Here is a 15,685-nt window from a genome sequence, read left to right as displayed (position 1 = left end):
AAGAAATTTGTTTTATCAGTAATTATGGTGGTTGTTTGAACTAATTTAATAAATGATATTACAATCAATGAAATCACTTTTATAATTTTTCTGGTAAGAGATCATTTTTAATTAAAATATAGATATTTAAAATTTTGAAATTTACATACCATACCTTTCTGATCTGCGCTACACATTTACTTCTTTGTCCTTATGTTTAATTCCACAAATTGTATTTCAAATATGTTTTGATCTTTCATCAATTTTGTACTGTTTGTGAATTAATTTCTTCTCGTTTTCTGTATTTTTTGGATTGTCTGAACTTTTTTTTTTCTAATTACCTACATTTAATTTTTTTTTGAAAATGAGAGTTAAAAAGCAAACAGCATCACAAAGGCAGAAGGAAATTAATTAGTTGCATACATGTTTACACTCTGATTTTTCATATAGAATAAACAGAATGAAATAGACAGGCCTAGAATAATACATAATTTTGAGAATATCTAATTATTCATCTCATTTAGTAAGTTTATTAACTGCATTGAACGTATTATTTTTGTTAACTGTTATTTAAGCAATTACATGCTATAAACACAAAATAAAACCAGAATTGGAAATTTATCTAATCAGGAAAAAGAACTATAAAAAAAACTTGAAGTTTGAATAAGTACATGTTTTGTTTCACAATTTGACATATTAGATACAATTATTATATAATCTCTATTTATATGAGAAAGTTGAGTGGAGAACACTCCAGGTTGCTTTTTTATTAAAAATCAAAAAAAACAAAGCAGTAGTGTAAAGGCAGTCATGCAGCACACACAGCTCCAGGGCTCTCAGTGCATATAAAGTGTATAAGGTCAATATTGAAGAAATGAATAGGGTAGAAATGAAATGAATAGGGTAGAAATGAAAAGTCGACGATTAAACGAAGAAGAAAGAAAAGCGCAGAGAAGAAAGACTCAAATGCGTTGGACAGAAAAAAAAGCAAAAAAGAATAATGGAGGTGCAAATTCAGAAAATAAGGAAAGTAATTTTCATCCCGGAACAAGTGGAATTGAAAAAAAAGCACGTCCAATCTGGCTCAGAATTAAATGACAATGAGTGAAAGACAAAGTAGAACCTCATAAAGACGTTTACAAACGTTGGCGCTAAACATATGCAGAGCAGGTTAGAGACTATGAAACCAGGGAAATTAAAAAGGCTCAAAAAATAAACGTTGGCGCTATACACATGTGGAGAAAGTTGAAGGATATGAAAGTAGGAAAATTACAAAATATAAAAAAGTAAAGATCGCAGTAGCGCAAACAAACTAACTGCCTCATTTAACTATGCACCAGTCTAACTTTGGTTTTGCACAATAATTACTATACTATTGCACCTTAACACTTAATTCTACTTCATTCACATAATTTTACTTATTTATTATGTTCTACTATACTGTTATCTTTCAATCTATGACTTTTTGTTAATCTGATATTCTTCTAACTTTGCACAGTTTCTGATAAGTGGATCAGGATGCATTTCACTGCGTGTTGTCCTGTACAACTATGCATGTGACAAAAAGAATCTTGAGAATTTCAAAAACGGAGTTTACCGCACATGCATTTATTGGTTACTTTGTTAATGTATATATATTTATCTGTCTGGTTATTTAAAAACCTAAATTTACCCCAGGAGTCAAAAACGTTCTGTCTAGCCCTTGTACAAAAACCTAGACAAAATCTGGGGTATCACCTTCGTAACCCCATGTACTTTTGAAACTGTGAGAGGAAAATAGCACGACTTTACAGACAGGAGTCCAATGCAGAACTCTACTTACTTTTTTACTTTGTAAAAAAAAATTATTAACTGCTGATTATGTAGATCATTTTGTCTATGCTGAAATTCCAAACAGAGAAACCTATCCTGACCTCATTAAAAAGATTCAGCATATTGGGACTCGCAAGATTACAAATATTGTTTTTACAGAAGTTCTGAAATAAAAGTGAAACTAATGAAATAGCAACAATTCAAAGAAAAAAAAATCTTAAAAGTGTGTATCCAGAAAACCAAATACGAGGGTTGGTGAGCAAAGCGAGCAGGGGGCAAAGCCGCCTAGTTTTATTAAAAATTAAAGTGTAAGAGTAGCCTTGGGGCTGAATTAAGGAGGTGGGGGCCATCTATTCCACACATTATCATTAGGTGGATATGTTGCTCTTTGCACAGGTTTAGTTGCAGCTCTTATAATTGTAGCTAATCCTTACCCTTTTTATAAAAAATAATAAAAAAAGCACAAGCAAAGCTGCAACCAAAATCAGCATGCAACTGAATGAAACTAATTGAAATACTCAATACAGTTTTCATGCTGAATAAAAAAAATACTGCATGATTTGGTCTTCCAAACTCATTTCTAACCTAGGCCTGAAATCTATAATTACTTCCAAAATAAATTATATAATGCAACACAGTGATTCCAGTCATACTATACCTTTTCTGGATTGCTGTAGAGTGACTTCAAAGTTGTGAATAAAGGAGGACAGCCTTTGCTGAAATTGTTTTTTAAGAATTTATTGATTATTTCCCTAAAGTTGTCCCCTATAAAAAAAAAAAAAAAATGTAAAATCTTCCACCACAATACACCCTTAACTGTTATAAATGATTGCATTTTACCTGATTTAGATATCTTGAAAAATTGCAATAATAATCAGGTTTATTAAGGTTTAACTGAAACTCAAAATTCTTTAACACATGTAAAAAATTATAATGCAAATTCTATAAACTCACCATAAAAACTCTTAAGTTAATGATTGAAGACATGCTTTTTAATTATTAGAATAAGCTGAAGGTTAAAGTAAATGATTCTTAGTATTCATAGCGTCAAAGAAAAAAATAAAAAGTAATATGTATTTCACAAGTCAACAATAAACAAGAATGCAAGTCTACTGTGCCCAAGAAAAAAACAAATACAGCACTGATGATATTTTACTTGTGAATCACTTGGAAAGCAATGGACAATTCTGTTTGGCTCTATTTAATTAAGAAATTTTGTGTTGTTCAAGAAAAAATACTTTATTTAAATGCATTAAGATCAGACACAACATAATAAAATTAATATAAATACTCCAATTAGACAAATACTTTCATAGTCAACATACATTTTTCAAAACAAACAAAACACCAGAATCTTTTTAATTTGTTTTTTTTCTTTATGACTTTATACCTGAGACAAAATTTAATGGCAACCTCTTAGGAGACATAGCTCTGGGATGTAGCTTGCCAATATCTTCATAAATCTGAAGCCTCTTCTCTATGGTACCTGCAGCAAGATCACCCAAAATTACAAAAATATAAGTTTCATTAGCACTGAAATGTAAACTGAAGCGTAAGGCTTTTTCCTGTACCAATAACAACAGACTACTGCCCTACAGACAACTATGGTATGGACAAACATTTGAACTTTGGTAACTGGTATTACTTTTAAACATACTATAAAGCACAGACTACCAAAATGTTAAGTAAAATTAAATAAAAGCTTCCTATGCCGGTAATGTTAAAACATAACAAAACTGTAGTTTTTAATGACATTTTGGCATTTAAACTTTACATCTGATGTAAAACTTTGTAATTTTTGACAGATGTATGTACATAAGTGTGCCTTGTGTCTGCAGCCATTTCACTTTGTTAAAAAAATTATAAAGCCTAAGATAGACAAAAAGATTGAAAGCAGAGTCCCTAGTATTTTGAGGATTAAGGACATGGTTCTCTTTCTAGTTAAGACTGATTCTTGTTACTAAAGTAACAAACAACCTAACTTGGTTAAATAAATAGATAAACAAACAGAAAAGAAATGGAACAATATTTAATGTACTAAAACACCTTAAGGCAAAACACTCTAATTTAGCTCGTTGAGTTAGTAGTGTTATCTCTAAATCTGCAGACCTCAATGAATATGCCATGAACAGAATCATTTTAAAAGGTAAACACCTTTCAGCAGCAGGCCTAAAATGTTTCACTCTGTTTCCTAAAGACATACACAGATATTTAACTGTTGTATTCAGAGACACTTTCCACCCTTTATTGTTCATCTATCATTAGGTGCATTTTAAGAAACTGCTGCAGTGCTACTCTAAAATTAAACTGAAGAGAAGCATCAATAACCACAGCAAAGTAGAACTTACTCCTGTAGATTGGAATGGCTAGTAATAACTTACATCAGTTGTACTATTCTGGAGTCCTCAGAACAACTCTGCTTTGCACACCAAATGAAAGAGTCAATGAAAATCAACTGGGGTTCATGCATAAATGGTGCATATGCACAATAATATTGCATACGCCCGTTTTTACGTTCACTTCGAGATGTATAAAAACTATACTTGCCATAAAGCTTCACACATTTTCATGGCAGCCTCACACTATGCGCACAAACTTTTCTGCTCGTTTTTGCAAATTGCCAACACCCAGCATCGAAGCAGTTATACTGCTTCTGTGTAGTGTCCCTTTCTTTTTCATATTTGCATCCATGACGCCAGCTTCATCAAATGCACCGAAATTAATTGCATATCGTTTACAAATTGAAGGCACTTGATTGTAATCAATCTGTAACAACATAATGCACAGAATGGCCAAACTATTCCAACTACCATGGCTGCTTTAGCGTTGTTAGAAGACATTGCAAATGGAAGAATCAGAAGAGAGCACATTAGAGATCATACTGATTTCTTGGCACATGATGATGACTGGCTTCCAAGTCGATTTAGATTTCCAAGACCTATTCTCTTGGAGCTGTATGCTGAACTGGGGCTGGCTTTACAAAGGAAGACTTTGAAGAACTGTGCTCTACCTGTTCCTTTGCAAGTTCTGTTCACCCTCAGGTTTTTAGCCGACATGAATTGGCTGACCAATCAGGTACTTCTGATTCGTGCCATGCCAGCTGCATGGGATGATATTATCTGCTTGTCAAGCAGATACAAGATTGCTGTACAATGTGGTTTAAAAGGTAGACATCAAAGAGCAATTTGCAGCAACATCTTGTCTTCCAAATTTAATTGGGGCAATATGACTGCACAAAAAATGCTATACGGGTGCCATCACAAAATGAATGTGCTTATGTAAATAAGAAAGCATTTCCTCGCTATTAATATGCAAATTATCTGTGATGCAAAAATGAGTCTCATTAATGTTGTCACAAGATGGCCTGGCTCACCTCATAACTCATTCATCATGAAAAATAGTAGTATTGGGAACAAACTTGGAAATGGCGATGAGCGTGATGGCTGGTTTCTCGCCAAGATAAGACATTTAATATTACCACTTTGGTCAAATTTGTAAATTATCTGTATGATGTACCCATATAACATGATTACTTAGGTGACAGCAGGTACCCTCTGAAGATGTGGCTTTTCTCACCCTGCTCGCTAACTCACTGACTAAACAAGAATGACGTTATAATGACCTCTACTCTCGGGCTTAGGCTGTGGTAGAATGTATTACAGGGCAGCTTTAAGAGCTGTTGGCGCTGCCTGGATAAGACTGGTGGAGTGCTGAGCTATAGTTCACACAAAGCGTGTCACATTGTGCTAGCCTGTAGCGTGCTGCATAATGAGGCTTGCCCGTACCTGAAGAGATGCGGTATGATGAACCAAATGATCAGCCAAATTGGACAGCATTACAACTTCAACGGAATGTAATTAGATGAATGTAAACACAGGTAAGCAGATGTAGCATTTAATTTTTTAAATCACTCATTTGATTGGTCAATATTACATAGTACTGCCTTTATATTCCATAGTTCAATTGCTATATTCTGTAGCTCATTGGCTATATCTCTTACACCATCCACTAAAGCGTTTTGTGATTCCAGAACAGCATCTGTCAGCACACGGCCAGATGGTTGCCCAGCAGTTCCCAAGGTAGAGGTGTGTGAGCAGCGAGTGCACGACGATGTGCTCGGCACAGCAGCAGCACCATCATCATCATCACCCGGAGTCACGTCCCCAGCATTGGGATCAGCTTTTGTAATACTATTATAAAGAATAAATAAGAATAAATATTGATCAATGCTGCATCTGCTGCCTGCTTGATTGATTTAAACAAGTATGGACAATGGTAAGTGAAAAAAAATGAAAACTCACCCTCACCCACAGAGATATCAGAATCTCCCTCACCTGCTGGTAAAATGCCAATTACAAGTGTTTCGCTAATTATTGCAGCAACTTGCTACTCAAACAGTGTGAACCCCAGAATTTCGCTGCCTCCTCCAGTGGTGTTCACACTTTGGGCTGTGACTCGTCTTTTCACTGTGACTTTAATATCTGACCACTTTTTTAACTTTTTTTATTTCGGCACTTTATCACTTTCTGAACCTGAGCTTCTGAGGGCTTCCGCAACACTGTGCCACTCAATCATTTTACTTTAATTGCTTGTACCAATTGTTATGTCATCAAATATGTTTTTCCTTGCCTCTTCTGCACTTAACAGGACCTCCACTTTGCATTCACTGAAGATTTTTTTTCCCTCACATGCTTTAGCCATTTTCTTTTAAGAAAACACCGAATGGAAGGGGCTATTTATATTGAATTACATATTCAAATATGAGAAATTCTGTGAGGAGTCAGGGTGGGGATGTAGGGATTGGGATTTAAAAAAGGAAAGTGCGTGGAACTTGATGCACGACATTATACTGCACAAGAGGCCCCTTAATACTTTGAAAAGTGAAGGATGTGGATTAAGATGTCATTAAGTGATGACAGCATTTCCTGTTATACAATAATTCCTTTTAACTGATGATGATATTTATTAAATATGGGCCTGTATAAAGCTATTTGGAACTGGATACTGGATTAAATGTTGTGAAACTAGGGGAAAAAAAAATCACAACTTATTTGTAACATATTGAGTCCATCAAGGCAGCTGCCTTGGCTCTGTGGTAATTTTAATCCATAAATGTGTGGCCAAATAATGAAGGAATCTTACCATCAAAAATTGATGACAAACCCATAGCAATTTTAGATCAATAACAATGATAAGGCTATACACAGAAATTAACCTGTAAAGCAGTAAACAGTAACACATTGTGGGCACTCCCCTACTACACAAAGTTCAGTGAGTTGTGAAAGTTATGTCAAGAAAAAAAAAATCATAAAGTACCACGGCAAAGACATTTGTGCTAAAATAAGACTGCAACCACCATAGGCACAAGATATTCTCATCTTTATTGTATAACAGACTGTTTAACATCAAAGCTCAGTAGTACTAGGGTGTTGTACCATGTTAGCCATTATGAATGTAGTAAGAAGTCAAGCAAAATGACACAGTTTCTTGCATGGAGAAGGGGATGGAGTTGCCTCGAAAGCTTGCATATTGTAATCTTTTTAGTTAGCCAATAAAAGGTGTCATTTTGCTTGACTTCTCACTACATCAAAGCTCAAAAACCCACCTTCACATTTTTATCTTTAAATGCTAAAGGCACACTGAATGGCTGACAGATATCTACATCAGCAAGCACTTTACCTGATGACATGGGAGCAAATTATCAGAATTTGTACTTTACAATTAAGGTTTATAAAAAGTAAAGTGAAGGTTATTGGTATTAAAACAGAAATGCTTAGAACACTTCCTGTAAGATGACCTGAGTCAGTAGTTAAGCTTCAATTGTTTCTTGTATAATACAGAGTTTAAATTTACTTTTCCTTGAATTTCAACAAATGCTAGTTTTTCCTACAAACCTCTTTATTAAACATTAAATAACAAGATGACTAATCATCAGCAAAACTAACCTAAACTACTACAGCACCTCTGAATCTTTGAATATAACATATTCTTTGAATATAACATATTCAATATAACATTGAATAATTCCATTAAACAAACAAAAAAAACATCCTTGCAAGGTGGGCTGACCTGAATTTGCTTGCAAATTTTAGGATACACTGCAAACATAACACAGTTGATTCAGGCTGAACCTGAAAATCTGCTAAATAAAAAATGATAATACATCACCATATACTTTACATAGTGTCATATAAAAATGCCAGCTTGTCACAATATTTGAATTATGGGATCCTGGTCAGTTACAATAGTTGATGCAAGATAGGAATCAACCTTATACAAAATTCTAGTTCATCATAAAGCATATTAAAACAAACACAAGCATAACCAAATTCCTTCATATACCTTTTGTGTGATTATTGTGCTTTTTTGTGCACTATAGTATCAATTGCTTCTGTTGTATATAATGTTGTGATGATGTAATATATTACATATTGTACTGTTTACTGTCTTTTGCTATTATTGCACCTGTGTTTACAACAGCAAGACAAATTCTTAGCAACTGTTGCCTGACAATAAAGTTAAAGTCAAACTTAGACTGAGGGACAAAGCCAGAGTAACCTGAGAAAACAGTAAGAAACATATAAAGAATTTGCTTAATAATAATATTATGCTTAATAACTCCACCCAGAAAAGTGATAGGGGGATAATTCTAACCCATGTGGTTGAAGCTGTGAGAGACAACACTGCACCACCATAGCCCACTCAGCAGACAGCAGTAACTTGCACCAAATTCTAGAATCAAACATGAGTGAGACACACCTGTGCTGTGGCAGATGTTAGTTGCTCCAAACCAAATCTTTATCTCAAAGTTAGACAAATAACACAATGACTTTCACTACCTATACTGTTCAAATGTGCCACAAATTGTTCATCCTGAAGACCTACTGATGACATGCCTATATCACAGATACATTAACTGTTGTAGGCATTTAAAGAATCCACGGTCAACTAACAAATTTGCATGTTACAGGGTTGCCACCATATCTTGTTCATAATGCTCTTTGATTTTTGGCAGTCTGTTTTACTTCCATACATATGAGTGTATTAATGGTTGAAAGAGCAAGAATTGTTTACATGTTGTCAGTACATTGTGCATATTGTGAATTTTCAAGCAGTGCAGTGTATTGTGTCAAGGGAGAAAGTGAAATGCAAAACATGTTAATTCAGGACACCTAGATAAAGGTTTGCTTTGTTTCTTTCATTAGCTACTATAATACACAACAGAAAATGTATTAACTGATTTATACTTATAAGACAAAGATATTCAAAGTTCTAGGCACAGTGGTAGTGCTGCTGCTTTGCAGTAAGGAGACTGTGGAAGATTGTGGGTTCACATCCTGGTTCCTCCCTGTGTGGATAGCGCTTTGAGTACTGAGAAAAGCGCTATATAAATGTAATGAATTATTATTATTATTATTAATTGGCTAATTAAGAACTGATCAATAGATTATAAACCAAGACAAAAATCAGTTGATTACATCAGCGAGTAATAAGGCTAAAGAAACATTAATGTTGAAATCAAGGACCCTAAATGAACCATCACATTAAAGTCACTAGTGACACAAAATACATAAAATAAATAGAAATAATGGAAACACCAAGAAGTGCTACAATGTCACTTACTTGGCTGAAGAGCTTTTTCTAAGCCTTCATAATATGACCAGTTTTCTGCATTTCTGTTAATCAGTTCTTGATAAACCACTGCAGCATCTTCAAGCCTACCTAATTTTAAAAACATATCCCCTAAAGAAAAAAGGAGAGACAAAATGATACACCTACAAAATTAAATGCTATTTTAGTAAGGTTACAGCAAAACCGTATTGTTATAAAGTATACCAAAAAGGATTTCAGAAATACTTTTTAAAGTGTACAAAAAAGTCATTAAAATAGACACATGCCAACATGTATACATTCCAATTGTTTGAAATAACTGTTTAATACCTTTGATTTCCTCAACAGCGAGTTTGTCACAAATCTGTTTGTCATAATTCTCAATATGTTCTAGTGACTCCTCAAACAACATAGCTTCCCTCATGACTTCAATTTGGTATAACAGTAGCTCACTATACTCATAATCTATTCGATTAGGAGGGACCTAGTGAGGAAAAATAAAGAATAATTGATTTTGCGATTATTTAAAATAAACTTCAACAATGAACGTAAAAAAACTGTAGCTAATTAAAGTATACAGTTCCAACACAAAATGAACAATGCAATCATTTTAAATATATAATTTAATCAGAATTTTTTTCTCTTACATAAGAGAAGAGAATTCACTATTTGATATGAACATTCATTTTATTTTTGTACCTGTTGTGTTTTCCGAAATTCTTCTAATAACTTTAAGGCCATGTCATAATCTTTTAATAAATGATAGGCAATTGCATAGCCAATCCATGATGCTCGTTGTGTTGGTCTCAACTGTAAAAGCTGGTATCTTGTTTCCTATAAAAAGGCAACATACTACACTATAAATAATTAAGAGAAACACATAAATATTTCAATTAAACTATTTCTTTCAATTTATAAACAAACCATTTTTAAATTTCTTATTCACAGTCAGGTGCAAAGGTTCTTAAGTTACTGCATCCAGCAAAGATATAATGTACTAAGAATGTGAAAAGTATTTTTTTTTTTTTTTTTTTTAATCAAAAACACTATTCAGACCCATGAGTTTAAAACTTTTGTCCAATGTACTCTACACATGACAATGCTAATAGTACTACTGCTGATACTACTATTAAAATGAAAGTATAACTTTTCGAGAAATAAGCAGGGATGATTTTATTCACTGTACAAAATGTTTAATGAAAACATTTTACATCCAAAGACGTGACAGTCAATGGATAGGTTGGATGATTCAAGCTAAACACATGTTGAACTTCAGTAATATAAATATAATGGTAGTATGCTTTATTCGGTTTTATCTCTTCCAAGCTTAGTATTTTTGTGAGAAACCACTTTATTTATGGCTGGATAGCAAAGTTTTGTTAGTAGTCAGATATTTATACACTTAAAGAACTTCAAGTCAAGATGGTTAAATCAGAGGAACAGCAAAAAGCAAACAGATACGTAACAGAAAGGATGAACCAATCAACCTGAATTGGTAAATTTGTTCCTTAATGAGAATGTATTAAATCAGATTTAAAAAGCCTAATTTTAGGTTAAAATGCAAGCCAAATACTTGCACATGGCTGGAATGCTGTTATCTTACTTGGGTTATTGATGAAAGGTATTCAACATTTGCTGCAAAAAATCATGGTGATACAAGAAGGGTATAACAAGATTCACTGTGCAATTTTTAACATTCAGATTATTAGTTTTAAACACACCATTAAAGCATGTGTACAGTATGTACACGTACAAAACATATGCAGTAACATCCACTGACATATCAAATTTAGGGGCGGAGTGGTGGCTCTGAGGCTAAGGATCTTTGCTGGTATCCAGAAGGTTTCCGGTTCGAATCCCCGTCACTGCCAAAAGAGATCCTACTCTGCTGGGCCCTTGAGCAAGACCCTTAACCTGTAATTGCTCCAGGGGCACTGTACAATGGTTGACCCTGCACTCTGACCCCAAGGGGTATGCGAAAACTAACAAATTCCTAATACAGGAAATTGTATAAGGCAAAATAAAGAACATTATCCTGGAAACCTCTTCCAGTTATTTAAGCAACAAAAGAGGTTAGTACGCATACAAGTTCAGCTGCTATGACCAGTTGTCTATACATTGCACGTATATGCACCAGTTGTCAGAAGTATGGCATAAAAGATATGGCATTTTGAAGGGTAATTTGCAGTTTGCAAGTGAAAAATGTATTTGTAGAAAGTGTGTGAGAGTGGTGCAGAATTCTGATGCATTATGTTTAAATTTATATATACGCAATGGAGTTGTTTTGCACAAAGTAGGAAAGTTATACTGTTTAGGTGGCATGTTGAGTGAAGGTGGAGGTATGAGCAAAGCAGTGAATGTGGGGGAACAGACAAACCCTGAAGAAATTCCGGAAGCTCTTTCCAATTTTGACTTCTAAAGCAATTTCTCTGGCATTGAATAGAACATTTTATGAAAAAACATGTGAGGAGCACCATGCTGTATGGGAGTGAGATATGATTGATGAAAATAGAACATGGAACAAAGATGGAAACAACGCAGATAAGAATAATTAGGAGGCTATGTGGGGTGTCACAGAGTGAGAAGAAGATGAATGCAGAATTAAGATAAAGTCGGTGTAGAGGTGACAGATGTGCTGGGGAGAATCAGTCTATGGTAGTTTGTGCATATGAAACAAAACACTAAAGATTGAGTAAAAGAGGTGCACCAAGATGGAGGTGGAAACAGATGAGGCAAAGAGTGTGGTTAAAAAAAAAAAGACGTGACTGGAGGTGATGTAAGTTGATATAAAAACCCCAAATAATACAGAGGACCACAGACACATTGGAAACTTAAAAGTATAAAGTTATCTACATTTTTTCTTTGATGTGAGACAGCATGGAGCACATGAAGGAAAGATAAACAGCAAATTAAACACATATTTAGCAATTTATAGTGATCTTCACTTGTATATAATTTGAGGGAACAAACTAACTTTTCATTTTAATATTCTGTTTTTAAGAAAGATTTCAACATTTTGATAAATCAAGAGCTCATTCTTTAATTTCCAAAGACAACTGATAAGTGTACAGACAGGTCTCTTGTGTTCCCTCTTGTGTTAATTCCACCACAATAATTAGCAGGTTTTACTCACCCTGTAACCTTCCAGGTCTCTCATCTGTATCTGCAGGAGAGATAGGTCTCTTAGAATCTGCAGATTGTCTTTGTCCAGCTTCAGAGCATTACGATAGCATTTAATAGCTTCGTCATACTTTTTATCAGACCTTTGCAGAAGACCATAAACATGCCAACCTAACTCCAAAAATGTCAAGGACTATAAAATATAATTTTTATTATAGCTAAAAGAAAAATAAGTGACAATTTGCAAAAACTCTCAAGAGAATAAAAGACAATCAAAAATGCTTTTATGCAAGTTGATTTTAGTTGTCTTAATGTATATGGAAACATAAAAAAGTTCTTCTTCTTTAGGCTGGTCCCATTAGGGGTTGTCACGGCAGATTACCTTCTTCCATATCTTCTTGTCCTCTGCATCTTGCTCTCTCTCACACCCATCACCTGCATGTCCTCTCTCGCTACATCCATAAATCTTCTCTTAGGCCTTCCTCTTTTCCTCTTACCTGGCAGCTCTGTCTTTAACATCCTTATCCCAATATACCCATCATCTCTCCTCTGCACATGTCCAAACCAACACAATCTCGCCTCTCTGACTTTGTTTCCCAACCATCCAACCTGAGCTGACTCTCTAACGTACTCATTTCTAATCCTGTCCCATCCTTGTCACACCCAAAGCAAATCTTAGCATCTTTAAATCTGCCACCTCCAGCTCTGTTTTCTGCTTTCTGGTCAGTGCCACCATCTCCAACCCATATAACAAAGCTGGTCTCACTACCGTCCTGTAGATCTTCCCTTTCACTTTTGCTGATAACCGCCTGTCACAAATTACTCCTAACACTCTTCTCCACCCATTCCACCCTGCCTGCACTCCCTTTTTCACCTCTCTTCCACAATCTTCATTACTCTGCACTGTTGATCCCAAGTATTTAAACTCCCCCACCTTTGCCATCTCTACTCCCTGCAACTCACCATTCCAATGACCTTCTTCTCATTCACACACATGTATTCTGTCTTGTTCCTACTGACATTCATTCCTCTCAACAGCATATCTCCACCTCTCCAGGGTCTCCTCAACCTGCTCCCTACTCACGCTACAGTTCACAATGTCATCAGCAAACATCATAGTCCAAGGGGACTCCTGTCTAATCTCATCTGTCAACCTGTCCATCACCATTGCAAATAAAGAGCTCAGCACCAATCCCTGATGTAATTCCACCTCCATGTTGAATGCATCTGTCACTCCTACCGCAGACCTAACCACTGTAACACTTCCCTCTTGTATACTTCTCTGCCACTCCCAACTTCCTCATACAATACCATAACTCCTCTAGAGGAACCCTGCCATATGCTTTATCCAGGTCCAAACAGACATAATACAACTCCTTCATTAATTAACTCCTTTCATTAATATTGTACAACACAGTCAATGAGTACTTGTTTACTGATTGAAACTTCTATCTCAGACAAAGATGCTGGTTTTGCTACATTGCAATTTACCTGCTCACATTGAGAAGGTGAATCCTAGCAACTTTCTCCAAGAAATAAAATTCAAAATCATACATGAAAATTAAGTTGGAAAATTAAACATTTGAAATTCAAAAAAATTACTCAAGGCACAAACATTTTGTAAAGGTTTCAGAATTCTCAACAATAATTTATTTTGGCATGTTTTAAAACAAAATTGACTTCTGCATCAAATCAAATAAATAAGATGTTAGAAGGCAATATTTTTCCCCAACAAATTTATTTTATAAAACCTATTATACTGTAGTCTAATACACTACATTAACACAGACTTTTCACCAACCCAGCAGCAAACAGGCTCTACCTGTACATATTCCTGAACTGGATTAAGTGAATTTGTAAATGTTACCGTTGTTAATCATAAACTCACTCTTTTACAATGCACATATGTTAAAAGGATACAGACGTGGCTTTTTAAATCATTCCTCAATCCTCTCCTGACAAACTCATATGCTTCCTCCTTTTTTCCAATGCAGTTCAAAGTCAACCCTTTCATTGCCAATGTCTCTGTACACACAAATGTTTCAACAATTAATTATACTGCATAAATATACGCAAATTATGCATGTCACAAATGTTAAAAAGACATTAACATAATCACATTTTTTCAAAACATAAGATATAATGGTTCATGAATACCTGAATAAAATGCTCAGCAAAAGATATGTGTACATACTTGTGTGACAGTGGACTAGTGAAGCCTGGTAAAAAATAATTCATTTTATTGCAACCAAACCTTAAAGTACAATTAAATTAAGTTGTTGCTAGTCCAACTGTTGAAGAAAACATGAAAAACATAAAAGTAACATAGGACAGGATACAATAGCATTATTTTAAAAGACAACAGCAATAAACAATAGCGGAAAAAGTAAATATATACAGTATGCATCATTTGTTTTTAACAATATAAAATTCATAAAGCAAAATCAAAACTAAAGTTAAAAGTTTATACTGTAAAGTAAAAATGTTTTAGTGAATTGTCTAGTCATTTGGGAAATACTTGATTACGTCAGCAAATGAGAATGTTATTTTGTTGCACACAAATCTGTCCATTTTCTGTGCCTTTTTGTCAATTTTGGAGATACTGGCACCATAGCTTAACAGTGCTGAAAAATATTATTGAACATTTTTACTTTACACTAAATCAATGATTTCTGTGTGTACAGTAGCAAGAAATAGTATGTGAACCCTTTAGAATAAAATGGTTTTCTGCTTTAACTGGTCATAAAATGTGACATGATCTTCATCCAAGTAACAAGTATAGAAAAACACATTATGTTTAAGCTGAAAACACACCATTTACTTCGATGTTTAGGGTCATTACCATATTCCATCACCCAACTTCTTCCGAGTCTATGCTTGCAGACAAATACTTTGACATTATCCTGTAGGACACATTGACAAACTTGGAATTCATTTGCACCTCAATGATTCTGAGCTGTCTAGGCCCAGGGGCAACAAAGCAGCCCTGAATCATGATGCTTCCTCCACTGTACTTCATCACTGGAATGACATTTTCATGTTAGTATGCAGTGCCCTTTTTGCACCATAGGTACTACTGAGTATTCTGCCCGAACAATTCAACTTTAGTTTTAACAGTCTACAAAACATTTTTCCATTAGTGTTGTGTAGTGTCAAGGTCGTC

General features: G+C 34.6%; 1 protein-coding gene across 1 annotated transcript in view; it reads right to left on the bottom strand.

Moving 5' to 3' along the window:
* LOC114650173 (N-alpha-acetyltransferase 16, NatA auxiliary subunit-like) overlaps positions 1-15,685 on the bottom strand; it is a 130,646-nt gene that overhangs the window by 88,985 nt on the left and 25,976 nt on the right. The window contains exons 3-9 of the mRNA XM_051925770.1: positions 14,443-14,547; positions 12,536-12,693; positions 10,102-10,236; positions 9,733-9,886; positions 9,415-9,534; positions 3,182-3,277; positions 2,450-2,556 (exon numbers count right to left, since the gene is read on the bottom strand). Of these exons, the coding sequence (XP_051781730.1) occupies positions 2,450-2,556; positions 3,182-3,277; positions 9,415-9,534; positions 9,733-9,886; positions 10,102-10,236; positions 12,536-12,693; positions 14,443-14,547 (875 nt within the window). The remainder of the gene's footprint in view (positions 1-2,449; positions 2,557-3,181; positions 3,278-9,414; positions 9,535-9,732; positions 9,887-10,101; positions 10,237-12,535; positions 12,694-14,442; positions 14,548-15,685) is intronic.

The sequence above is a fragment of the Erpetoichthys calabaricus genome, chromosome 4 (assembly GCF_900747795.2).
Source record: "Erpetoichthys calabaricus chromosome 4, fErpCal1.3, whole genome shotgun sequence".
Lineage (NCBI taxonomy): Eukaryota > Metazoa > Chordata > Cladistia > Polypteriformes > Polypteridae > Erpetoichthys > Erpetoichthys calabaricus.
This window is presented reverse-complemented; position numbering and strand designations above follow the sequence as displayed.